The sequence below is a fragment of the Camponotus vicinus genome, unplaced genomic scaffold, assembly GCF_025532165.1.
Source record: "Camponotus vicinus isolate PSW18456_S1 unplaced genomic scaffold, iyCamVici1.0 SCAF_4, whole genome shotgun sequence".
NCBI lineage: Eukaryota > Metazoa > Arthropoda > Insecta > Hymenoptera > Formicidae > Camponotus > Camponotus vicinus.
Window position 1 is genome coordinate 23,439,602 of NW_028141976.1, and position 27,832 is coordinate 23,467,433.

The 27,832-nt window shown below is 42.8% G+C and overlaps 1 protein-coding gene and 1 long non-coding RNA gene across 5 annotated transcripts in view; one reads left to right on the top strand and one right to left on the bottom strand.

The window, feature by feature from the left end:
• The window catches only part of LOC145969717 (uncharacterized), a 256,420-nt gene that overhangs the window by 205,975 nt on the left and 22,613 nt on the right, over nucleotides 1-27,832 (top strand). The window lies entirely within an intron of this gene.
• Nucleotides 1-27,832, bottom strand: part of Sema2a (Semaphorin 2a) — a 345,146-nt gene that overhangs the window by 131,571 nt on the left and 185,743 nt on the right. For 2 of the 4 annotated variants that reach the window (XM_083095917.1, XM_083095916.1), the window contains exon 3: nucleotides 24,311-24,427. In XM_083095917.1, the coding sequence (XP_082952043.1) occupies nucleotides 24,311-24,427 (117 nt within the window). Of the gene's footprint in view, nucleotides 1-7,834; nucleotides 9,144-24,310; nucleotides 24,429-27,832 lie in introns of those variants that run through there. The other 2 variants (XM_083095918.1, XM_083095915.1) reach the window with 2 other exon arrangements.

The window sequence follows — 27,832 nt, forward strand, 5'->3', positions numbered from 1 at the left end:
GGCTTGGAAATTGCAACCTCGTGTAACGCACGAACCGCTATTGTTGACAAAGACAGAACGCGCTGCTAACGCAAACATTTGGGGCAAGGGGTTGGAGATCGTAATGCGTACCTGCAAACACGCCTGTACAGTAATTAGCTCGGATGGACGGACATTCCTGAAGGCCAGACTGCCTCCTACGATTTTATGCCGTCTGGTCGTCTCGAAGTAATAATAAACTTTGAAGTAATTAAGATATATCGGGCTCCAATTATACAGCCAACTCCGAGAGAGGGACGCGATATCCCTCGCGCACTTTTCGCAAGATATATACTTTACGGCTGCCGGCGCCGACTTTTCAACGACTTCGATCAAAGTCGCTACGATTAATTTCCCGCTGAATAAATTAACGAGGTCGGGCTGTAATCCAAAATCGAGCAATGTCCATATTTATTAAATTATATAAATGACATTATTGAATTTCGCGAAAGGGAAAGAGTAGAGAAATATGGAAAGATCATATATTAAAATATCCGAAAAATAAAAAAGATAATATGTATTAAATGGTTTTATTCTTGAATGCAATAGTGATCCTTATTTGAAAGTTCGATGCAAGATAAAACAAATTTATAATTGAAATGCGTGATAAGTGCATGCATAATTATATTACGATACATCGGACAAATGGACGAACTTTTTCCCGTAAAAGTCCAAAGTACTTTACGATATACGCACCTGACCTTCGAGATCGCGGTAATTGCGTGCGAATTCCGCGACGTCGGCGCGTCGGCTGCTTTTTATTGCCGGTCGTTAGTGTAATTAGATCCTTGCTGTTCACGAACGAGAGCCGCGGGTTGGATGTAATCGTAAATTTACACGTGCAACGAAGAGAGGCGGCCAGACACGCGGCACAAATCAAAACGATTGTCTTTATATCCGTCTTGTTCCCCCAGGAAGAAAAGTTGGTGTCTCTCGAAAACATTTTAAAGAATAATTACAGGTATACATCCTTGGAAAAACCAAATAAAAAGCGTTAAATAAACTCCATTTCTTGAGATAAGTATTGTTATGTTTAACAATAGAGAAACATTGTAAAGATTCACTTTCGATACAATATAGTAAATGTTTCTTCGTCAATTCGCGGATTAGAGAAAAATAAGAGAGCCTTTTCTCTCGAAGAGAAACTCCTCTTGAAAAGAAACGTAACCTAACGTGTCGATCCGGGAATAACACAAGAGGTGGCAACCACTATGAGAGTTTTTATATTACGGATGTGTTGATATCGATCGTAACAATTTATGCGGTCGATGGAGAACACGAAGGAGTGCGGTTGCTGTCGGTGCGGGAGTCTCGTCATCTCTTTTTTTTTCTCTCTTTCTTTTTCAATATCACCGTTCGAGATAAAGCGAGATTCAATTTCCTGTCTCTGTTCCTCTCTTTCCTTCGCGTTCTTCTCGTCTCTCCTTCTCGAGCTACGATCTGCGAACGACGAAGACAGCGCGGTCTGAAATTCCTGTGACGAACAGATATCGCTCCCGACTACGCGAGAGGGTGGAGTTGAGATAACTTGGAACACGTGGAAAGATCTCGAGGGTTCATGGAGTACTACGCGACTTATATCAGGGATTTGCTATGTACGTGCGTGCATGTGCGCGCCTCGCGGGAGGAAGGAGGAGCCGGATGATTAGGTGACTAACCCTCTGTTTGCACGACGAAGTATTCCGATAACAGTGGGTTCCCCCTGTCAACGGTATCTTTGGGCTTTATTGATACAGGACAATTAGCCGTCTGCCATCGATGCGTGACGGACGTCTTATTGAGGCCCGCTTGGGATTATTGTAACAGCCAAGTTATGATAGCTTCGACCTTCTCATTCAATTATCATAAAGTATACGTTAGACAAACAGTTTCATAACAGATTCCACTCCATTTCGTTATCCATTTCATAGAGCGCTTTCGAAACTGTTTATTTTAATCACATTTCTCTTTACCCGTAAGCAAGATACGCATATATAAAGTAACATATCAGTATTTTGTTCTTATTTTCAAGCAAATCGTTATTAAAATAGGTAGATAAGAAATCTAATATAAACTATGTAATGTGTAATTTTAAATTAATAATATTTCTATTACGGAAATGATAAAAGTTCGAGATGATATGTCACGTTTCTCTATTTCCGGATTCGATTTTTGGAAAATTGCGAAATATTGAAGGAGAAGCGATATGTCAGAATAACATTATGATTTATTCTTTTAATATCGAAATCTCATTTTTAAAAAACGCACCTACACTCGAAGAGAGATCATTACATCAGTCCACTAGTCGCGACGACAAAAAGAAATAAAAATTATTATTCCTACTGTTATCGTAAGATTGCGCATTTTCCCAAAGTTTTCCCTTCTTAACATTTTCAACTTCCCCAAAGTACCTGTCGTTAAGAGCCGTACACCTCCGGTGGGATCGTATTCAACAAAAAGCCGTGTAAACGTATTTGATTGCGCGCGCAAAAGTTCCGATTGGATGGCAACACAAGGATGTGTACGGATGTCTCGGCCGAAAGTAAGTCTCGATGTAGATTCTCGTTAAACCCTAGAAAAACTTAAAGCGCCGTTCAAATTCGCCAAAGTACTCGAGAGAGACGCAAGAATATAATATCTCTGGATGTAATTTAACGCGTGACGCGCATTCAATACTGGCTAGTAAATTTTAAAAAATTTTAAACTAAGTTGGGGATGCGCGAAATTTCTACGTCGCCTGAGGGAGGCAAAAATAACGCACTGCGTATATTATTGCTTTTACTAGTGGCAGAATCTCTTCTGCATGCATTAAACTTACGACAGTTATTACCGGCGCTAATCATACGCATTTCGTCGAGCGTAATTACCGGTGCGCCATCCTGTCTGATAATCCTTCCTGAATCACATAAATGACGCGGGAAATATTTTTATTGCTCGTCTACGTTCGCCTCGCTCAAGTATTACACGGAAGACGAGCATTCTGCGACTTCTTTATCGTTTTATCGATATGTAAAGACAGCAAAATGATAGAAATAGTTTCGAATTTTTAGCGAGATTATATGCAAATCTGCTTTTATCTTTTCACTACTCGTATCACTAAAAAATTTCATAAGCGTCCACACGGCCATCGTTTAATGTCCGAGGCCGCGCACATTATATCCTCATTATCCCCTTTATCCGCGAAAAGATATTCGTCGCGACGAAATCGTCTCATCTCACGAACGCAGGTACTCTCGGGCGTTTACACCGTCGAGTACAAAGTGTTTTCTGTAGCTATAAAAGAATGAGAGGGAAAGATAAGTAAAGAAAAAAAAGAGGGGAAAAAGGAAAGATTTACTCTTTCTCTTGTCTCTCTCCTTGCTATTTCCTTCCTCGTGGCGCACGTAATCCTGTCGTTGGAATATCCAACCATCCCTCGGCGCGCTCTCGCCGTCTTCCTCGCGCTTCGCGTACTTTTTGTTTCGCGAAAGTCTTGTGTAGAGCGTCGCTCTAGCCGGAGCTTACATCGTGGACGGATTTTGCCCGAAATAAAGAAAAGATGAAAGCTAATGCCGCTAAAGCTGCTCCTTTCGGACGAAAGCATGTAAACCGTCAAACGTGCACGTGTGCGGGCGCGAAAAAAAAAAGAGAACATCTGTTTAATTTAATTCGCGTTTGTGTGTACATATATAAAATTCTTTGTACACGGATTGAAAATTAAAATTCGCGCGAGTTCCTCAAATCCGATTAAAGAGTAAAGCTCACACGCGGCGGGCTTAGGTTAAACGAGCGAAAATTCGCTCTTCGTTTTCTATCCGTAATAGAGCCAGTCAAATCACTATGCGTTCGAAAATCGCTACGCGATTACGCGAGGGCGACGAACAAGTTGCAAACTATTTCGCAAGCGCTCGCGAATCGATAGCAGGCGGCTGTCTTGTACGTTTGGCCACCGATTTGCACCAACACTCGGGGCTCGTGACTCGAGCTTCTTGGGATTTCGCAACAAAGTTTTCACTTTTGCGCGCGCGCCCGCAACGATTGCGCGCAAACTTGGATCGTGTCTTCGCGGGCCACGCGTCTTCTCAAACCTTTCGCGTTACCTGCCGCCCTTTATCCGTCCTTCCCCCCATCCCCGATTCACGCCAAGTCCCGCGAAAGAGTTGGAGCAGAGTTTCGTGGGCTTTTTACCTACTCCCACCTCCCCCCCGAGACGAGAGAACTTCCAGAGCATCGACTGGCATGAGAGGGAAGGAAAAAAGTAAGTGGAAGAGCAGCGTGAGTAACGCACAGTAGAAATTAATCGATTCTTCCGCAGCTCTTTTCGACCGCGGCGTTACGTCGCCTGGTGTCGCGTTCGCGAGCACCGGCCACCGTCAAAAGTTGCCCCTCTATCTGTGCGCGCAGGCAAGTCGGGAGGAAAACTTTGGGAATAATTTTCAAGAGTCCGGCAAAAGGGTTATACGCCCGGCTCTTTCACTCGGCGGGATGCGCGAGCCTTTTCAAAGGGAAATAATTCAACCTCCGCGTACGAAAGCTCCAGCTGATTCCGGAGCTGGTCGAACTTCGCAAGGCTCCCCAAAGGCAATGTCTCGACATTCATGCTGACCCCCGGGACCGCAGGAATTCGCGGCCTCGAATACCGTGAGCTGGATGAGTCTTAGCTGCGGTCACTCATTACATAGCCTTAGCGAAAGCAATGGCGAGAGAGAGAAAGACGGAGAGAGTCAGCGCGGCCTGGACGCGGAATCGGAAGCACCGGTAGCGATGTAGTTGACTTTCTCGTGAGGCTTTTAATCTCGAAAATCTTTGAGACCTTCGTGCGACCAAAGGAAAACTTTCGCAATCCGTCCGGCACTCATGACTGACCGAACGACCGCGCTTCGTCCTATCCACCGCGCTTTTCCCTCTTCTCTTTGCCTAGCCGCTTCTGCAAACACGCACACGCACGCACATACATGTACACATACACATCACTGACAAATCTCTAGTGCAAAGAGAGCGCTGCCGCTCCAACTCCTCGAATTTACCGGCGAATTAGGGATTTGTATGGGATAATCTGGCGAGAAAAAATCGGTTATGCGCAGCTGACGAGAAAAGAACAAGCCTGACGAGAGAATAAAATAGCGTTGCGTTAAAAAAAATGTATCCAACTTGTTCCGCGTTATTTCAGGGAAAGTAGTTTAAATAGAAATCGATACCGTCGTAATTAAAAGCACCCGTTTGACTTGTTAGTTAAAGATTAGTATCTTGAGTCGTGCGTAATTTTGCGCAACTTCATTACATGCGAAGGTAAATGGAGAATTACACGTCAAATGTGCGTGTAAATTGGATCAACAGATCGGTTTGAGAAGCCTGTCGAAATTAATATCCGTTCCGAGAGATCCGATACGAAGGGCTTAGAATTCATGATCGCTTGGTGGCGTAGATACCAGCCCGCAAGTACAGATTAGATCAATGCGGTATAATGTGCTCGAATATAGTAGATATTAGATACATGTATACAGAGATCCTTAGCATGTGGAGAGAATATACCGGATTTACGCTATCAATCAACACGCTGCTTGCATGCATCTCGCGAGTAAGATTCGATACTCGCCTCTCTCATATAGCGATCATCGATATTTCTTAAACAAAGACGGTTCGATAAGTCCGGGTATCTTATTGCTTGAGACTCCGAGTCTCAAGTAACGATCAGATGCGTCAGAGATGGAAGTACGCGTTATCTACACGAACATCCGCATGCCTGCTCCTCTTGCATACCGGAAATCACGTTACACGCTCCAAACACATCGTCGCGCAAAGTAAGATTAGACGGTTGCCCAGAAACTCGCGACAATAGTCAGTTTTCCTTCAGCGGAGCGCGACACGACGACGAAACTGGTCGGCGCGAACTTTAGGAACAAATGTCGCGCACACACACACACACACACACACACAAAAATACACATACACACACACAGAGTGCTACCGGTTGCGGAACGGGCCCCAAAACTTCCCGCCGAATATTCGCGCGGACGCGAAACCGACATTCCGCGAAACCGACATACGCGCGTCCACGCATTCCGTCGCGGGAGGCGCATTACAAGGACAATAACCGCGTCGTAATGAAAATTCCGCCATTGGGCGCGACGGGAAAACAGACCGGCCGCAAATCCCCCAAAAAGTCCCCCCCCTCCGCTCCCCCTCCCGCTCCCGCCGCGGAAAATGCTACGTTCGTAGAAAATATTCCGGAACACGCGTAAAGTTCTTCGAGTGTGCCAAGCGTGTGTCCCCCGCGTTTCACGTATATATGAGCGTCCGCAAGCATCGCGTCTCCCCGGCATGCGGTCTCTTGCTTTATACACGCGAGAGAGAACCGCCACGCATCGGCGATGCTCTCGACTTCCACACACGAAGCCTTCCGAGCCAACCGACCGACCATTCCACATTCCATTCGACGATTCTCTCTCTCTCTCTCTCTCTCTCTCTCTCTCTCTCTCTCTCTCTCTCTCTCTCTCTCTCTCTCTCTCTCTCTCTCTATCTATCTCTCCCTCTCTCTCTTTCGGTACCATAATGAAGTCAGCCCGGCGTCCTAAGCCCCGGTAATATCGCGCGGCAAAGCCTTCCAGAGATAATATTGGTGATGTATGCTAACGGGCATTTCGTTGCCCGGCGTACGTTCGTTTTTACATTCCGCACTCGTCCGTTCTTTTAAGCGATTTACCGGAAAGAGAAGGAGGTCAGCATCCCGTGAGAAAAATGCCGCGGAGCTTTCCTGAAATATCCCTCATGTATATCATGACATGCAGTATTTCTCATATAACAAGCGACGAACCATAAATTATCGATATTTTGTTCCTTATCTAGGGAGAAGAGTCTTAAATTAATTATAGCTTAAATTAATGTACAATAACTGCTCGATGTTGACGGAAAATTGGAAGAATTGGAAGAATTGGAGTGATAACATGATTTAAACAAAAAAAATAAATGTGTTTCCTATGATTAATTTATACTATAAAAGTTCGTGCACAAGCATCCAATGCGCTAATTGTATTTCATTAAACGTGTGAACCATCGAGTTTACTTGTTTGTATAATTTCTATTGTAAATGGCGCTCTGGTCGGTCCAGCGAAACGATCCCGGAAGTCACGCTATTTAATTTGAACGACACATTCGCAAATTAATAGCGATCGATATCGCGAGGTAAAAGTTGCACCGCCATCGCCCATCGATCATCGCGAATGAACCATATTAATATATTATCGTTATTATGAAGAGAAAAGTAGATAGCAAAAAGCGCGAAAAAATGACGTTGCACGCTGTCATTAGATAATAATTACACATTTATTATCTCGTATATTCAAAATACCAGGATCTAAAACTTCCTTTATTCTCGCTCTCCATGTATCGCTTCCGGCTGGGTATCGATAATATTGCGAACAAATATTGCATAATTTATCTCGACACGGATTACGAATGTTGTGTCGTACGGAATTTCCTGCGCTTGATTATCCCACGAACATGCGTGAGCATAAATAGGGTGCGAAATATACGCGTAGCCCTATCATCGTCGCGAGCAACGACATTCGATGATGAGAGTGAAAAATCACGATACCACGTGGCTTTGCTATCGCCTCGCTCGTCCGTTTCCGCTTCCGCTCGCGCGTCACGAGCCTGTCCTACCGCAATCAAGATGAGCTAGGTTTGGTTGAAATATTTCCACAAAAATATCGCGATAGATTTTTTATTCATCGTAGGTACCTGTCAATAATCACACCCAATAACGATTCCGCAATCGAGGCGTCCCGAAGTTTTTAGCGCGCGTATTTTTCGTTTTCGCCAGACCGTCGTCTCGCGAATAACGTGAAAAATAACTGACCTTTGTGATGCCTGAGATGAGAACGTCCGCAACACGGTTGCTCGAAGTAAGCGTGTCCCGGGTGAGCGCCGATGGGTCTGCTGGCCGTGCTCGGACCCACGAGCTGCCCCAAGACAGCTGCGAGAACAGCTGCTCTAACCAACGTCATGGCATCCGGTAATAGCCTCTGCCTCAGCATGATCACGAGGAAATTAAACACAATTTCACTGTTTCCCCTCAAACTCCCCCGATTTTTACCGTCAAACGAATTCTCCCGAAACGATTCTACCTCTGTTAATTCCGGAGCATTACGCGCACGACGATTTGCTTTACTTCACTCGCGATGTAACGCGATTACAAAGAACAGCGTAGGCCTCGATGCCCTGACCTTGAGCAAGAAGAGAAGAGAGTTTCTCCCGCAGCGCGTGGTTTGTTGCCCTTTGCTGCTAGCAACGACAACGAGACGGCCGTTCACCGACGTTATAAAGCGTCTCTCGCTCGTTCTCTTTCTCTCTCCCTCTCTCGTTTGATCGCCGTGTCCTTGTCCCGCAGGTATATTCCGAGAAACTCGACCGCGTGCTGCTTCGTTCGGCTGCCCCTTTCTTCCCCTCTCCACTATTCGCCGTCCACCTCCTTCCACGTCGTCACAGGACAAAGAAATTCTCCTCCTTCGTCTTTTACTTCTCGTGCACGGCCCGGTACCCTTAAGCCGTAGATAAGTTCTTAGAACGGCGAGCAGCGATTCGCGTCGATCGCGGACGCAGATTCCAAGAACTCCTTATTCTCTCCTCCGCGTCTGTCCCTCGAGGTTATCTCTTACTGATCCCTGGAACGATTGCTTACACGTTTCTCATTTCCCGTCAGCAGAATCCAAAGTGCACGTTGTTATTCGTCACGACGCCGATGTCGAGGAGCGAAACAACGTTGAGGTTAGAATCGAGGCGTCGCGCGCGCGATGGCTTTGCTTCAACTGAGAAAATCTTGATTAACTAAATATAAAGAACGAGACGCGCACAACGGTCACATCTGTTATTCGAGTCGAGACGGACGCGATTACCAAGTCGACGAGCTACTTGCTTCCCTATCCCGCGTACATCGTTGCGACAACGGGGTGGTAATCGCGGACGCGACGTATCGATGACACCTGAGCGCATCCGTCACAACATGATCGAATCGCCGATGTCGTAAGATCGTTATCGCATAAGTTGTCGACGTTTCGAGTCGCGACGTTATTACGGGCCGAACCGACCTGCCGACTGACTGTTAACGACGAACGACGATCGCACAGACCTCTCTTCTCGGAGGCCGCGGCACGACTGTTACCCTCTGACGCGCGTTGCCGCGTTCAGCCGCGCTCGGCGGCGCTCGGCCGACGTCGGCTCCACTCGGCCGCGACCGTCGCGGAGAGCGCGCGACTCTACGGGCTCCGTGCAATAGGTCGCCGCAGTTCCTCTCGCAATCCGAGATACCCGCTGATCGCCACGAAGAGGCGAGTTGAGCGTCGACCATCGATGTTTCTCGTAACGCGTGCTTTTTTTTATGGTGGCTGTGAAAAGTTGTAGGCCGCGCGATAGCACGAGGGAGAGAGGATCGAATGGGTGCTCCAAATCGAATTTTGTGTCATTTTCAAAAGCGTTTGAATGTTTCGCACTTTTTCTTTTTTTTTTCCCTTTTCAGAACGTCAAACGAAACGCAACCATCTTACTCGCCGTATCCGGCAAAGCCGATAAAAAGCTTCCTCGATTCGCAACAAATCTTTCGTCGGATTTCTCTTTCTCTCTCTCTCTCATACGATTATTGAGATTCTCGTTTTATCGATGCTTATCGATGAGCGAATGCTGATGCAAAATATGTCAGATTTGTAACATTCGAATATAAAGAGATGTAATATTGAAATTGATGTACACATATTGCAAAAATTGGCTTCTATATAAATATATATATTAATTACTTATCCATGGTATATATAAAAAAAGATTCTGAAAATGTTATAAAATATTTAAAATAAAATCTTGCTTTTAACAATTTAATCTTGATATTTCTCCACTCATTTAAATATTTTTCTATACATTTTTTAATCTTTCTCATTGTCAATTCTTATATAAATCATATTACAATCGAATCCAATTTGCTATGAAATTATAGAAAATTCCAAAGAAGTTAGAAAAGATTGTGATATGGGGATCAATTCGTATAACGAGAAGAAATTATATAGAGGAAGCTGAACTATTTGAAATGGAAGAAAGCTAATAATAGAGCCCTCATATATAAGCATAATGCAACGTTTCAATTTGATAGTTGACGCAAACGAACGCTAATTGAACCGAAAACGGTTAACACAATTATTCCGGTTAAATCATTCAGTTAGCGAAAATTCAGTTAGCGGTCTACTGAGTGTATGTAAATGTAATTACAATATGTAAGCGAAATCTTGTTATTCTAGATGACTATTTATATTATTTATAAGTTAAATTAATCAGAACAAGGAACAGCAGATGCGATTATACAAGACAATTTATTTGTTTCTTATCGTGTATCATTTACGTTCAATTTCAAGTTTCCCTCGTGAAATGTATACAAAACTAACAATAAATAATTATTCTTTATCAATGTCTTAGTAAAATTAACAAAATTGGTAAATAATTCGACATTATCAAAATTCACTTTACAATTGTATTCGCAGTCTGTGTTTCACAAATTCATACAAATGTATATGTATATGTAGGAAAATGAATTTTGCTTGATTGAAATATACGTTCGACATCGCGAGCGTCCGCTACATCATGCGCACCGATACAGCCCGAAGGATACCGCGAGAACCAAGTCAAGCGAGGTGTATGAATAAGTCGATATGCTAATACGAAAATCCTCGAAGTTAGCTGAGCCCAGAGGCTGGTTGAGAAAGTTGCGCGGCATCCAGGCCACGGTACAAAGTGTCTCTCTTTGTAACGCGGAAGGGGAGACAATTCTGTACCCCGTAGAGTGTAGCGCAACGGTACATACCGGGTATTACGATCGTAGCGGGGCTACAGACCACTTCCTTTGTTGCTCGCGGTGAAGATGCAGTCGACGGAGGTAAGGGAAGTCGTAGGAATTTTAGAACAAAGGGAAAACCAGTCGAGGAGACGGTGTAAAAGCGTGGCTTTTCTTACTTCTTTCCCTCTCCCTCTCTCTCTCTCTCTCTCTTTTTTTCTCGCTCGTTCTGCTCGCGCTACAGAAAGACGATGGGTCGGGTGCCGCGCGACCAACAAATCCACCGGTCTATCCCATTTCATTGAAATAGTTTAGAATTGCATGAGGCCATTCGGTCGGGCCCTCTCTCGTCGTCGCGCCGCTTCTTACGACTGCCCTTATACTTTGGCGCGGTCCGAGGTGCCGTCTTTTTGGGAGAGCGCGTACAGCATGAGCGGGGCAAATCACCGGAAAAACCGTAAACTGCATCCCGCCGGTATCGTCGCGTTCAACGTTTGAAATATAAAGCGTCGGTGTGCACGACACGAGCGAGATGTGTCTGCAAAAATCGTGCCTGTGTGGAACACTCGAAGGTAAGAAACCCCTCTTCGCAATAAATGCGCCAAAGAAATTGCGAAATGTCTGATGCGCGTTCTATGGAAAATTTTATAAAGTCGAGCCACAACCTCGTGTTTATTCGATATTCGGGATTGCACATTCCCCTCGTTTCTATCATTTATTTAGAAAGAGAAGAAAAGTAAAAGAGAAGAAAGGTAATAAGAATGCACAGTCAAGAGGACATTTGATAGAGAATAATGTTCCCATATCGGAAAGCGATTAGTTATATGCAACACGATGTTACCTTTGCGCGAACAGCATGATCCTTCATTAGTTCCACTTCAATAAGAGCGAGTCTGAACCATCGTAAAACGCGAGTGATGAGACGGCTTCGTGCGATATTAAAATATTCAAAGACGTCAAATCGAGTCTACATTATCCTCTTATTCCGCGAAGGTGCTTCACACGCCTTTGAAGCTTCCACACCTCGTTGCATCTGAGTCGCGAATCAACGGATTCTTTTTTCGTACGAACGAATCGAAAAATATTTGTCGTCACGCAGATCAACAAAATCCGTATCCTCGTATAGTCGAGTGTTATCCGCGTGTTTCGCAATTTTATACAGACTTTTGCCTCTTCGTAGTCATCCTTTTATCCTTACTCGTGACAACGGAACACAATATATGAACCGAAAGTGTTGTCGCGATATATTAAATAGCAAACAAAAATATGGAAAATTGATAAATTACGTCGAAAAAGATTCAACCTTATATAAGGCTAAAATTTTATATTAAAAAATGTTTTAACGGAGAGAGATAACAATATATTATAGTCAAACTTGCACGCTTACGAAATAATTGCCACAATTACCATCTAATATACGTTGGCGAGGAGCATTGTCTATCCATATTGCACGCAAAGCCCTAAACAGCGTGATAATTGCCTCTAGCTGTCTCGTTCTTATTATTTAGTGTTTCCTTCCGCTGAGAGACATGACAGAGCGATTGTAGCCCGGTATAATCAACTCACATACATCTATTCGTGTTTCTTATAACGCGATATCGTTTATTCCTTCTTCGGTATCTTCTTCTCTCTTTTCGTCGGGCCAATCTACTAAATTATACTTAATATCTATGCAATACGGCTCTCACTTATCTCTCATCCGAAACATATGGTATAAGAATCGAGATCTCATCATCTCTTTAAGGAGGGGAAAGCGAAACGTGTAGCCCGTTGCTTATTTTATATGGGATCCAAGCAACATCTCACTTAGCCGTAAGAATTCGCGCGCGCGCGCACATATATTCTTTTGTTCCGCTAAATCCGCTTAACTGCGGCTTTATATCCTGTATAAAACAGCAGGTGAAAAAACGTCAAAGAAAAATGTTGAATTTACAAAGGCTGTAGTACGCGTGTAGCATGATTCCGATCAGAAAGGAAGTATTAAACTTCGATGTAACGTAAATGATTGAAAGTATATGATTTGAAAGAGTATCGAATAAAGGTTAATATATATAAATTTCAAGATAACCAGTTCAAGAAAACATAAAGAGTAGATTTCGTATCGTATTCGAGAAATAGCCTTCTATAATAGGAATAGAATTTAATATCGTTTCTAAATTATTTAGCGATGCAAAATAGCACTATGCTTGATAATGCCTTTCGATTTCTCATCCATGATTAATAAACTCGACTTTGAATCTTGTATGTGTTCAACTTTAATCCTTATTAATAATCGATTATGAAGCTCATTGCAATTTTCACATTCGCCCAATTATATTGGTAATTTAAATCATCGCGTTTCGTTTCTAATCCGTGTAATACTTAATCGATTAAAGGATAAACGGCTGTGGATGCAAGAGCATCCATATTGCTCAAGAAGTGAAACTCAGATAAATATGAATAATAGATTATGTCATCATCGTAAAGAAATTTACTCTTTCCAGCACTATCATTGAATACTACAATTCATAATTTCGAAATAATATTATATAATTTCCAAAGTTAATGTTTAAAAAAAAATCAACTAATGTTTAAAGAATTGATAAAACGGAATAGAAAATATTCCGCAATTTATTTCGTTTAGTATGCATTACATCTCCAATTAATTGGGATATGCATGACTTGTCGATAGTAGAGCCACTATTCTTCCAGGATATTCTTCGCAAGCGGCGCTGCAGGAAACAAGGCGTCGTTCATGCCTGCTAATTTTAGTACGGAGCGCACTAATGTGCGTCTGCGGTCGATTAGAACGCACTGTTGCGTCGACCAGCCGCAGCCCGAGTAACGCATCTCGCACAAGTCCGCATTCCGTTCTGATTCACAGAATGTTCTAGTCAGGTAAAGCGTCTGATAAAGCACTTCTCTGGTACTCTGGATGCCGTGCGGAAGATGAATGCGAAGAAGAGAAGACGGAGGAGGAGGAGAGATTACGCGAAGGCGCGAGAGAAAGAGGAGAATAGACGGAGGACGGGGATCTCTGTATAGGGTATGATCATCAAAGTGACCCGTACCCCCGTTAAACGGCTCACGTCTCGATCACAGACAAGCCCGAGCAATGCCGCCGAGTGATACCAAGGGCTGCGTCGGCCGAGGGTGTCACGCTGGATTTAATTAATGCAATTTAGCATCCATCCATCATCTCTCGCGTTTTTGCCTTAACGAGGGCTGCTACCGCCGGCGTCGTCGTCGTTGCTGTTGCTGTTGCTCTTGCTGCTGTTATGCCGTCGCCGGTGCTATACTAGGAGGTCTACGTGGCACTTTGATGACGAGCAAGCCTCTCGATTATATCGACACCTGGACCGCCATCCACCCCCCCTGTCGGAGCCCTTCTTCCCGCTTCGACCTCCGTCTCTCGTCGGGAACCGGGGCTTTACGGTCACCCAGCCGTATTAAACTGCGCCGTACAAGCAGCGCGTTAAGCTCGGCACGTCCGTGTGCGGTACGTTTCATCGGTGTGCGGTTATGCATGATGGTGTGCGAGCCAGCTGCGACCGATACGTCGCTCGGTATCGGGGCAATAGACATCGGCGCGGTGGGTAATAATAGTGCAAAAAGAGTAGAACGTGGGGCGCACAAAGGCGTTGGCGCCTTTGGTTTTCGTGTAGTCCACTCTCATGTCTTGTTAGCAACCGCTGCAAACAGGCGCCTGTCGTGTCTCGCTATCCGAGCGACATCGTGCGCCGCATTTAAGTGAGATGTATCACGCGTCGACGGCACAAAGCCGTTCATTTTATAGCTGCTCTTGTGTCCGTCCTTCGTGGCCTCGGACGAACAGATTTGCTTGACATCCGCAAAAAGAATTGAATTGCACGAAGAGCGAGTAAATTAATATCAAGCTTTCGTCGCTGGATCGTACGCTTGGATTACAAATATTGTTACATCCAGCGACTTGAGGCTTTATTAAATTTTCGCGCTCAATGTATATATGCTTTAGATTGTATCATTATAACAGTCTACGAATAAATTGCAATTGTCGGAGTCGCGACACACGTTTTCGTAATAAATTGAGAGAGAAGCGTTTATTAAAATTTTGCAGCGACATTATCGAAGAAGCGTACACGTAACAAAGTTCGATTGAACTAAGTTTGAAACGTATACCAGAAACATTCTTCAGAACTATTCTACACATGCAACTCGTTCCTGTAGAATTGAAAGGGAGAAATAGAAGTGCAGATGTGTGTAATCGTGCGAGCGTAGTATCTATTCAACTAAAATAGTTTTCGATAAGAACATTCGAGACAATCTTCTTTTCTAGACTGCACTTCTACAATCGCGATTTCAGGTGATGACCTCAACATTAAGCGAGTGCTTAGACACGTTGCGAGAAACTGCGATACGCCTCGAGCTCTAGGGCAAACCTGTTTTGCGGTTGTCAGCACGAGAAATAATATTGAGAGATACATGACACACATATATGATAGTTAATAAAATTTTTCGTGTAATGGACGCTCGTCCATGCTCCTCCGGTCTCATCATTTCTCAGGGAGCCTTGATCAGAAACATTATCCATGATATTTTCAATCAATTATCGTCCTTCTCATTTTTACATCATTTTAATTCATTATACTATAATGGAAAGATATATATATGTCACACTAATATTTATTAATTTGTAATGGATAACAATCATTTAATTTAATAATAGATTAAACATCGTAAATGTTGCGAAAAGATAAAAGTTGCAGAAAACAAGATCATAATGAGATTGAAAAGTTTAATTAGATTCAGACTTAACGACCGCGTATAAGATTACATAGCGCAAAATGGTTTTAGTTCTGAAATGGTAGTGACATTATTTCGAATTTAACGACGCATAGAGAAGGAAACTTTTACGCTTTATCAAGGATTATTATACCCGTATTGAGCGCAAAGACACAGCTCCTGTATTCGTGTGTCATTTAGGATTGTTCTTTTAAGATGCTTAGGAGACAAGTCACGATCGACCCACGGTAATTCTCACATACCGATTTTAATCCATAGAATCCGTTCGATCGCGACCAATCGTCTCGTAATAGATCCGCCAAGTCGTTGGTAGATACGCGAGATTGGACAATGCGATTGCGCGACAGTTAAACGATTCAGCGTGTGTATCTAGGCGTGTCGGGAGGAAAAAAAAACGAAAACGCCACGTATTTCGCGAGCAGAGTCGTTACGCGGGTCACGCGCGTGATAGTAACTTCGATCGACATTGAAATATTAGCCGCGTTAGTTCTATATAAATGGATCTCGCAGGAAGCGCCTGTCACGACAATATGTCGCGGCGATGTGAAATCCTCATATCGACGTTTATCTTCCGCCAGGTGAGAATAATGCATACGTGGAGCCGCGAGAGTTTCGAATTAACCGAATGGCTACGAAGGACATTAGATAGCGCGCCCGATCCGCCCGCATTTAGGTATTAGTAATAATAATTATCGCGACGAACCCGCGGTCTGTCGCTCATGATCGACGTAGCTACTGTACGCGCAATATGCGTTTTTTTCCCTCGCAGGAATGCAACATAGATTCCGATGATTAGCGAAATAGTCGAATGCATAATTACGTTAACGAGCATTGCTCGCGCCGCACATTAACTCGCGCTTACCGTCCGCAGACTTTTCGCGAGCAGACACTCGCGCAATCCGGCGGTCGCGCCCGATGAATGCGGCTTAATTGGTGGGCGAGGCCTCTAATTATATAGCTGATTGTCAATGCCGTCCATCGGCGAGCCGCCATCTGCATTACCAGTGATTACCGCGGTGTGACGTTCGCTCGAAACGTGCGTCCCCGCCGTCAGTTCACTGCTCGCGCTCTCCTGTCCCCGATCTCTCTCTCTCCCCCGATCAATTCGGCCTGATTATACATTCCGTTTTCGGGGTATTCGGGCAGTAGTGCATTTTTCACGAGCAGTTAACTGAAGTAATTAGTCATTGGACGGTAGCAAGCAGCCGGAATAAACCGTCCATCCTGGAGAGCATTTTGTGGCGCGCGGACGCGATCGATATGTCCCGCCGGTACGGAACTTTGGGGCTTTGGAACTGTCAATTGAATGCCGAATACAGACCGGAGTATCGAGTGGCCGACAAGAAAGATCGATGTGTCTGTAATCCCAGAAAGCTTAAAACATATCGATAAAATAGTGATTACTCTTATCGGAAGACTCGTCAGGAAACTTTCGATGCGCGTCGCGCTTTTAAACTCGACAATAATAACTTTGCGCTTTCTATTCTTGCGCGTCTGTCAGTCAATCACCGAATTTTATGCGCGCGAGATCTCTTAGTCGAGTGTCCGTTGTACTGAATTTTTAACGACACAGGAGCGTGGAAATGAAATAAAATGTTTACGGTCGGACGCTTTCGACCGCACACTGTGCACAGTAATATCGTTCCTATTGGCATTTAGACCGCGGCGTTGCAAATGGTTACCAAAAGCCGCGGACCAGCAGGTACATTCGATATCGTACTAGTGACGTTATTAATTCCCATCGTGGTTCCATCGTATACACGCTCGGGACGATTGCCGTTAATCGTGTCTGCGGGTCGGTTAATCGCTCAGATCGAGATGCTTGATTAAAGTGAAGCGACTAGATGGCGATAATTATCAAGCATTCGATGGAGCGTTCTTATAAATCAGTCCTAACGATTCGCAACATATTGTCTCGCGAAATATATTCTCCTACTATAAATACCTGTGTGAACCTACGCATCCGTTATAATCGCGAGAATTGAAAGATAATTTTGCTTCGAATATCTTGGCGCTCGCCGAATCTCTCGCTGATACTCGAACCGGAATAACGCGCTCCCTTTCCGATGTTTCGATTCCGGAACAATAACTCGACATTATACAAATCAAACGAGCGTTGATATTCATGAACCCGAAGCCGGAGGGTGAAGGTATAATTGCATTACGTGTACACCCTAAAATACGACAGCGGGGATCCACTCCGTATCTCCCTATGATGGTAGAGCTCAGTTCCCATCGAATTTTCTCTCGTATAATCGTCCGTGTTTCACGCATTTCCACCTCGAACTAGACAGAAGCGTTAACTGAAAAATGACGATGAAAATTTGCCGCACGTCTCTCTAGTTTCGGTTTGACTTTTTACAAATATTGTTTCGTCATTCCCGAGATTTAACTCCCGCGCTTCACAAAAAATATATACATTATCCAAATTTTTGCAAAATTTATAAGTAAATTCACAAATATCGTTACTATTCAATTTTAGCGTTTCCTCTGTATATTCGCGGTTTACTACCATTTTCAAACGCACGTACGATTATTCAACCACAGGCTCGATTGCATTCCACGTGATTATGGTCAACAATAATGTGTGGAGCGTAATAATGATATGCGCGTCATGTGTAGGCGAACGATGCGGCGTTTGCGCGAAATGGCAGAAACACGCGAGTGATAACGAATTTGGAGAAGGAAGAGACGAACGGCGAGCAAAACGAAAAGAACCACGAGCGAACAGAATAGACGACAGGTACGCCTTTCAGTTTTGTTCGGCGAGGGGAAATTGAAACAGCTAACCGCGTTGGCGTTGACGAGGGTGAAGGGAGAGAAGAGGCCGTGCGCACATAGCGAAAAGAGGCGACTATCGGGGTGCGAACGGCAGGGAGGGTGCGAACGAAAGAGAGAAAGAGAGAGAGAAAGAGATAACGAGAGAAAGAGCGAGAGAGGGGGGAGAGATAAAGAGAACGAGAGAGCGCTAGTATCACGCGGGAGAGATTCAATCAAACGAACGCATATAAATGAGTCGTTTCAGGGTAAAACTGAATTATACGCCGGCGCTTCTATATCCACATGCGTGCGTCGCGCGTGTACGTATACGCACAAGCTCACACGCGCGTATCCGGATCACAGTCGCTGTCGCGAACGAACCATGGAGAGCGTTGTATATACTGGCGAATATCCGGGAATGTGCTCTCGCCGGCAGACCCTTATTCGAAAAGATTCGTTTGGATAACGCGACGATTCAATGGCACAATCGAAAGGTCGAAGCGGTCGTAGGGTTGAATAAAAACAAGCAATGTGGGTCGATGACGGAAAAAGATGGCACGAGTTGATTGGAAAGATTTGGGAATGGCTCGATATTAACGCTACCTGATCTATGTACTTGCTGGGTATTCACGTGTACGTACATACGTACACTCGAGATTTTTCTATACGGATTTCCTACCCGCTGTTCTATGTCAAAAGAGGTAATCTTCCGTACAATCGCTGTAACGTTGAAAAGAAGACCGAGCTATTCAACTGCAGGAACATGAAAAAAGAATTACATACATACGCAGAAATATCTTCAGAGCTGGAGATGAATACGTATAGCGGAGTTTCTGGCGTATCTGTCTTTCGCAAAGATCACGCGCGACAAATCTTTCCTTCTGGAAAGTTATTCCCCGCAACGAACAATAAAGAGCTCGACAAGAAATAACGGTCGTCCGTCGCGGAGAAGCGGACGGTTTCGTAGCATGAGTGACGGCGAAACGAGAAGGATGTGGAGAGAATAGCGGAGAGCGAGAGCCCTGAGAGATATAAAAGAAGGGAGGAAGAGGGGGAGAGAACTCTAGCGAACCGCGGTAGGAAATTAAATAACCAAACTTTTCCACAAGGATTCCGGGGGGTTACTTTGGAAGCCAACGCCAGGCAGAGCAATGGCAATGGCGGTGAAGTGACTGGAAAGAATCAAAAGAACAAACGGTAGCTAGGAGGAGAGCGGAGGCGAAGCGAGAAAGGGGGAGAGAGGTGGCGGTCGCACAGGGATACAGGGTAGGGAACGAGCGAGCGGTGAAGGCCGCAAGAAGTGCAAGATAAACGTGCCGCTGGGTCCGCCATTCCGTGTCCCTCTTTGTCCTATCGCTAACCCTGGCGTTGCCTCAACGAATTTTCGAACTTTTCGTCGTCTTCCTCGTTATTCTTGTCGGTCTTACTGGCCTGCATCGCGCGCGTCGTCGCGCGAGAGCGACGAGAAAAAGTTGGCCCGAAATCTTTCTCCGCGTTTCTCTCTTCGCCGGGAACCCCGCGCCAAGTTTCTTCATTATGCCAATGACCCGTTGTCGTATCACGTAGAAAACTACGGCACAAAACGTAGACTGTATCGCTGGCCCGTTGACCTGTTCATTGTTACGATTATTATAAGCTCGTTCGTTGCCTAACCATTTAACTCTGCTCGCGTATTGATTTTCTTCTTACTCTTTCCTTAAATGGCTACAAATGAACGCAAGTTTTAATATAATCTCATTAGAAATTTATACATATTATGTTTGACATATATATTTGAACATGCATTTGATAAGCTTCGTGTAAAGATAGTTCTGCGCATTTATGCTACATTTACCATTGTGAAAGATTAAACATGTATCTTGTTTATTGATTTCCTAAGATCGATATATTTATATACAGAGCAGAGTGTGATAATAAACTCTTTTATATATGAGATTTCTTTAATCTTGATTTAAGTCGATTATCGTTTTAAGTATAAATCAATCGTATTAAAATGTTCGACATGATGGAAAACGTGTATGAATACATGTTGAGATAAATTGAGCTACCAGTCTTAATAATGTATCGTCGATCGCCTAACATAATAAATGTATACAAGCTGCTTCGCAATCCCATAGACACTGATAATTGGACCAGGCTTTCACAACACGAATTTTAGTTCGATCCTCTGGCTTATCTGATCTGGGGACCGAGGTGTCTAGAATAGTTCGAGATAATGAGACAATCTAGAAACGCAATTTGGCTTAACGATGAGAGTGATTTCCAATCGCTGGTATACAGCAAAATCACGCGATTAAATCTCGCCGGAAAGCTCTAACTATATTTAAAGAAATTCTGATAATGAATTTATTCTCGTTATATCAGTTACGAAAATGTCACTGTGAAATATGTTAATGAACTTAAATATGTTAAAAACAAAAAAAATATTATTTTAAAAACTTATCAATATAAAATTCAATGTAATAATGATACTCGATATCAAGATTTTTTCAACCTTGATTTAAGTCCATTATCTTTTTTCTCAATCTTAATATCATGGCATTTAATTCGAATTACTCAATATTTTGATATTTTTTTGTTAAATCGATGAGATTTCACTTCACGAATACATTACTTTACTTTTTTAGATACAAGTATTTTATATACGAACGCAAACATCGTTTGAGAGCAAGCGAATAAAATATGGATCACAATAATACGAAATTGAGTTGCCGACATGTGAAAATGTACATGGTAAAACGGTATCGGGCCAGACCCGTCACCGACGACCCTCTCATCGATGCTGAAAGGAGCCGCTATGACCATGTAGAGTCGGAGGATGAAGACCTCAACAAATGCCGAGATTTGGTTGCCGCGGATGATGGATGTGATCTGGCCCGAAGAGGAAAACAGCTTCAGCGAGCAAAAAGAACGAAGCAATGGTATAAGAAAAAGAGAGAAAGAGAGAGCGAAGAGTAACGAGAAGACGACACAGACGATAGGAATCGACGAGGGAAGTACATGCGCGGAAGATTGATAAAAAAATAGAAGGAAAAGATTGACGCTATGTCGCTAGAGATTGCGCGAAATTGCGAAAGACGGAGAACCTCTGCGGAAAAAGAGATTCCGTCGCATCTCACGTCATCAGAAAGAGGTACGCTACGCTGTCGACGGATGAATGCAATTTTTCACGGGTGCTACGGAGGCCGGAAGTCTACCGGAAGCCGGAAGCAGGATCGGCGAATCCACGAAACGCGCGCGAGAGGAACAAAGCTTCGGCGGGACGTGCGTGTATTCGCGTGAGCAAAAAAAGCATAGCCTTATCTCACTCACGACGGAGAGAGAGATTAATGCCGTTTGATGAATCGCGATGTCACTTCTCGCTGTCGCGTATAATTGTGGCTATTCTTCATTCTTCGCGCGAGTAATATCTATGTCATTCCTCTGGACGCGATAAAATGTACTAGCTAGTCCGATTTGACCACGATGACCAAAATATACGATATATACAGACGATGTATTAATCGTTCAATGTAATTATGATATCGATTTATTTATCTGAAAAATAAGACAGTAAAAAATTCGTCTAAATGAAATATTTATCTCCTTTTCTGTCGGAATCTATTTCTTCTCGCGATACAAATAAAGTTTCAACAAGATTTAAACCATGGTCTTTCTCAGGAGAAAAGCACATTGCTACCAGGAAAGAAAGATATATATCCAGAAGAAGTATCTAGTACGATGACGCGGAATGGTCAGCAGGAAGGCGACAGATACATCGTACCGACAAAGAAAATGTAAAAGTAGAGTAGGAAAAAAATAGGCGCAATGACGTAGGTATTGCATCAAAGGCTACATCGTCGGAAGCGGAAGCGAAGTGATGCTTATTCAGTCGGAAGTTGCAACGCGGCTTACTGAATCTCACAGAGAGTAAAAAGAGAGAGAGGAAGAAAGAGAGAGATAACCCTATGCTCGTGAGCAGAAAATTAAAGGGGAAACAAGAGAGAGAGGAGCAGAAGGATCTATCAGCCGGAAGGCGTAGATACACTATCTATGCTACCTACTGTGACCGCGATAGATAACTCTCTAGAAAACTCGGTAAAATCGCTTTAGCCTGCGCGTTGGTCACTTATAATGTGAAAACCCGCAATCTATCCCCCCGATCGATCCCAAAGCTTCTAATTATCATCGTTATAGATAAATTCTTTAAAAGTTATGCAAATGATTACGTTAACCTTAGACGGGAATGAGATGTAGAAATTGATATTTGTGTCTATAAAAGCAATATATCGAAAACTATATTTCTCATCCAATATTTATATAATTCTAACACAAATTGGAAAAAGATCGGAAAGAGCGCAAACGAAATGTCGTCGCTATAAATATACTAATTGTATAAACAAAGGAAAGGCGCGAATATATAGTTGTATTAAACGCGATATGAATCATTATTATGTCGCGCGAGCATCCGCAAACACAATAGATGCAATTAAATGTCGAAGAAAGCACCGCTCGAACAATCTAAAAAATCAGAATTTCCAATAGCTCGTTTAATCGCCAATAATCGATAGCCGAGAGCGCGGCGAGAGATGAAAAACGAGGGTGGACGCGACCGACTTGGTTGTTCGCTCGTGATGTGGCGAGGCGTGATTAATATCGAAATACCAATGACTTTATTCATGAGCGATCCACGGCCTTGTTATGCAGATCGAATTTACGGCTAAATCATACGGTGCTCTCTCGCGGTATCCCGCGATCGTCAACGTTACACTCTCCTCTCGCATCTCGCTCGCGGCGATGGCGCGAAATCAGGATAACGAGGCGAACGTGGAGGCGAAAGAGAACAAGGCACAGACAGGTGGCTATGAATACGCCTTAAAGTAGCTTTTCGCTCTGCAACCAGCTCATTCTCCACGCCTCATTCTCCGCTGCTGTTCTCTTCCGTCTCTGTGTTTCATTGCCTTTTTTTTCCTCCTCGCCCCTTTTCCGTTTGTTCTCTCGATCTCCATCTCTCTCCGTTGCTCTCGTCTCTCTCCGATACTTTACAAGTCCCCTCCATCTCTCTTCGTTTTCGTCTCTGCCGAGGAGGCATCGTCCTCTGTCCGACTCACCCCGCCACGACTGCCCATTCTCGGACCAGTAGTGAGATAGACGTTTATCTCTCGTTTCTACAAACTGTGCTCGTTCGTGTTGCGAGGCAGGAAATTCAGGCGATCGATAGGATACCGCATCAGAATCACTCACAGACGAGCGCTCATTTCTCTTGCATTCTTGCCGCTGACTGTAATGTTGCAGCAAGACGATTGCCGTTTCTCACATGTTGCATTATGTATTTTCCTATGCTTTTTTGACTAATGCTGTTTAGGAATGTCATTCATTCTTACATGTTACAGTTCCTTAGCTTTATAATTTATAGAGTTATAAAATATATATGTAGATAATTTATATATATATATATATATATATATATATATATATATATATATATATATATATATATATATATATACATATATTCATTAATAAATTGAAACTTTTATCGATGATATCGAATAATTCCGATTATTTCGTTTAATACTTTGGTATTAAAATATTTAATAATTAATATTTTTTTCACTTTTTAAACCGTATTAAACGTTAATAAATACCGATCATTTATCAAGAAGCTTAGTATGCTCTGTCGGGAAATATATAATTGCGAAAAATCAGTCACGCCCCTTCAACCGGTTATTACGCTAACGAGCCTTCAAAGGTGGAATATCCAATACATTAAATTGAAATTTATCATCAGCACTACCGTGCTGTCAGTATCGTTGCATTAAACGACCGTGGCGATATAACGATGTTTTTCATTATATTCGCGATACCAATTGAGGGGACAGTAATCTTTACGATGGTGAATGATCGGACTTCTTTAGATTCCGTTTTTCTTTTCATACGAAATAAAATTGAGACAGGAAAATATTTATTTAAAAATCGAGAACAAGTGTTGCTAGAGATCAAAAAATTTAAGCGAGTACTCACCTTCGTGTAACTTTTCCAAGGTTCCCTCGGCCAAAACTCCAGCGAAAAAGAAGGCGAACCAAAGCAAGCCCACCATTCTTCTAACTCTTGACGTATCCATTCTGTTAGCACTTAGATTCTGCAACAGAAACACAAAAAAATGTCAATACAAATTGCACGACATTTCAGTCGATTAATTATATAATTTTTATCATTTATAATTTGAAATATATAGACACGCAAAAGTTTCAACGTTTCGCAAATGAAACAGCTCCCTAAATCTTGCAAAGATTAAACTTTCGGGCGAAGGCAAAGCTCAGTCGTGTCTTAAAATACAGAGCAGCGATTAACTGGATTATAAATATAAACCGACGTCTGCCTAGTGAGAGAAACGATGGTTGGCGACTGGCCAAGATTCTTCGTAAAGTACTGGAGCGTACGAGCAATTATGGAAACATTTGATGAATCGCGTGTCTCTCTCTCTTTTTCCAATTCGTACGTAACGTGTCAAAGTGAGCGAATTTTCGAACGGTACGTAATGACACATGCGGCAGTAATGACAAACGTGGAAGGAACGACGGTGGAGGTTGTTAACATCGAGCTCGGGCAAATATGTTTTTATCGCCGTGCTTTTCTCGAGCACGACGAGCACTCCGGGCGGGGCCAGGAAAGTTCCGGGAAAGTTCGCGCACTGCAGTATCAATAACCAGTTTCCCGAGACGAAAAACTATCCGAGTCTCTTGGAACCGCCGGCGGATATCCTTCCAGAGGATACTCCGCCTCCTTCTGGCGCGGGAGCCGCGGAGCTTCCTCCTCCTCTCGCAACCTTTTCTTATACGGCCTCCCGCACACACGAACCGGAGAGGAAACAAAATAACGAATGGTACTAATAGAGCGCGTTCTTGGTCTCCAGAAAACTTTTCTACTGTGCCGTTGCAGCAGCAACGCGGCAACCGGCTGGTATTGGTCGGGCAGTGCATCGTAAATCAAAAGTTTCTCACCTAGAGAAAAGGCGAATATGTATATAACCGTGCGCAATATCCGTACTTTCCGACTACTTTTTTGCTAGCTTGCAACGAAGATCCAAATAAGCCGTACTAAATTAAGAAGTTTCATACGACTGGTGATAATGTCATGCGACAACTGTAAAATAACTGACATGTAATTATTGCGAACGAAATGTAATAATAAAATTATAGATTTTTAATATTTGCACATGAATATGTCGTGTCAACGGTACAGTAAATACCGATTATGTGACAACAGATCGACGATCACTAGTGATGCAGAAGCGTCTCGTGGGTGCGCTTATCTTCCCGAGCTGTCCCATAAATCACGCTGACGAGAGCGAGAACGGATAGAGAGCAAGGGAGATAAATTATCATCAAAGAGTTCCGAAGTCTTTTACGATGGGCTCCTCCCATCTATAGTAATTCGCAAACGTGTAGTCATCTTAATCTAATGAAAACTAATATTTACATTCATTTTATTTTTTGAAAGTAATTTTAATAAATTAATGAAATATTTTTCGGTTAAAATAACATCAAACACGATATTATTTAAATAATTTTCAATCAAGTACATAAAGATATATTTTTGTTATACACGTAATTGAAAATTATCCAAATAATAACATGTTTGACTTTATTTGATTAATCGTAAAACTCTCATTATTAATTTAAATTATTTGCACAAAGAAAAAATATAAATAATTTTAATTTTTGTTACATTTATGAATTACTTTTAAATAGCTGTATATAAATGTACAGGTAAGTCAACTCTAAAATATAACAATATATAAAATATAACAAATATAACAATAGACAATGAATCTTGAAATTTCCATGTTTGTTCGAAAAACAGAGGAATCATATGAGAACATTTTTATCATATGAAAGATAAAACATTCGTCATATATAAACAGTAGATACTATACAATATAAAATTAATTCAAGTAAATGATCTTTGCGATACAGCATCTCATGGTAAATAACTCTAATTACGTAACGCTTGAAATTCAATATGCGTGAAAGATAAAGTAATAAAATGCAAAGATTAAAGCGTGCGACGGTAAATTTACTCTTAATTATAATGCATCTGCTCATATAACGGAATGATAAAGACGAAATCAAATGAAGAGAAAATCGAAGTAGCATCTTCAGAATTTCCCACTGGTATTTCCGCGATTCAACCTTCTCGGTTCCTCAGGTCTTGAGTGACGAGCTTTCGAGAAGCGATGCACTCATGGCATACTAAAACGCCTCACTTAATCAGACTTTGGCTTTACGCAAAGCGGCATTTCTAGGACGCTCGTCCTTGGATCTGTAATTTGCGCGATACCCTCAAAGCCACCGAGCTCACCTGTCTCCCTCTGCTTTAACGATTACGAGTACACGTAACTGGACATTCCTTTGGTCGCTTACGGCCTGTAAGACATCGACGAGCGCGTTATGCTCGAGTACACGCACACAGAAGAACGCGCGTAACCATGTATACGCTGTATCGGAAAACGATTTCTAAGAGCGACCCTGATATTATCTGCGATACTGACGAGCGCACGGATTATACTTAGCAATAAACAATTGAAATAAACGGTATTACTATAATTGCTAATTAATACTTGGAAATCTAAAAATAATATAATTTTACCGCGCAAAATTTACAATAGAATATTTAGTCAGAGAATCGTAAGTAATTATAAATTCCAATTGAGAATTATAAGATTTTCTGAAACAGTGAAAAGTCATTTTCAAGTTATATATTTAATTATTTCGGGTACCGACGATTTTGCTGATAAATTTATAACTCGTGTTAATTGATTAATGGAATCGCGACTTTGACGGTAGTAAAGTAATTGGGAAAGGATCGCAGGCCTCAGGGCCAGAACGCCCAAAGCAGCAATAGCCACTTAGTCACATTGCAACAGGCATTAGCGGTAACGAAGTTAACGAGAGCTCGGTTAAACCGGTTTAGAGGCCACGAAGACGTGCCAGGGGAACGGAAAGCCTAAAACCCGACGGCGGTCTTCGGCTAAGCCCGGCTCCTTCGACCTTGTTGGAATTAGCAACTTCCACGGCGACCTTCCTTTATCGTCTTTACTTTCTTTTCAACTAGAAAGATTTTACATCTTCCACTGTAAATCTATTAAAGATATCCCCTGATTCTAAAAAAGCTTTGTGCCGTATAAAATTCAATATACGTATTACATTTTTAGTTGTTTTTATATTTTTCGCATGTCTAATATTATTCGCATCTATTTCGAGTCAACAGTTAGTCTCCTACTTTCACTGCGTATTTGATGAAAATTTTCATTGAATTTGTCTATCGATATAGAGACAAGATTCGCTGAAACTAGATAGTCCAAGTTTTTAATTTGCTCGTACGACTCCGATTCTTCTTCTAGTGGAATGTATACGAGGAACCTCTCCGATTTCAATTTCGCCATGAAGAATCCCCCTCGACTCAACCTCGGTATAGAAATGCCGGACAAGAGGGAGTTCTCGAGTGCACTCAAGACTGAAGGACGCTCAGGATCAATATTTA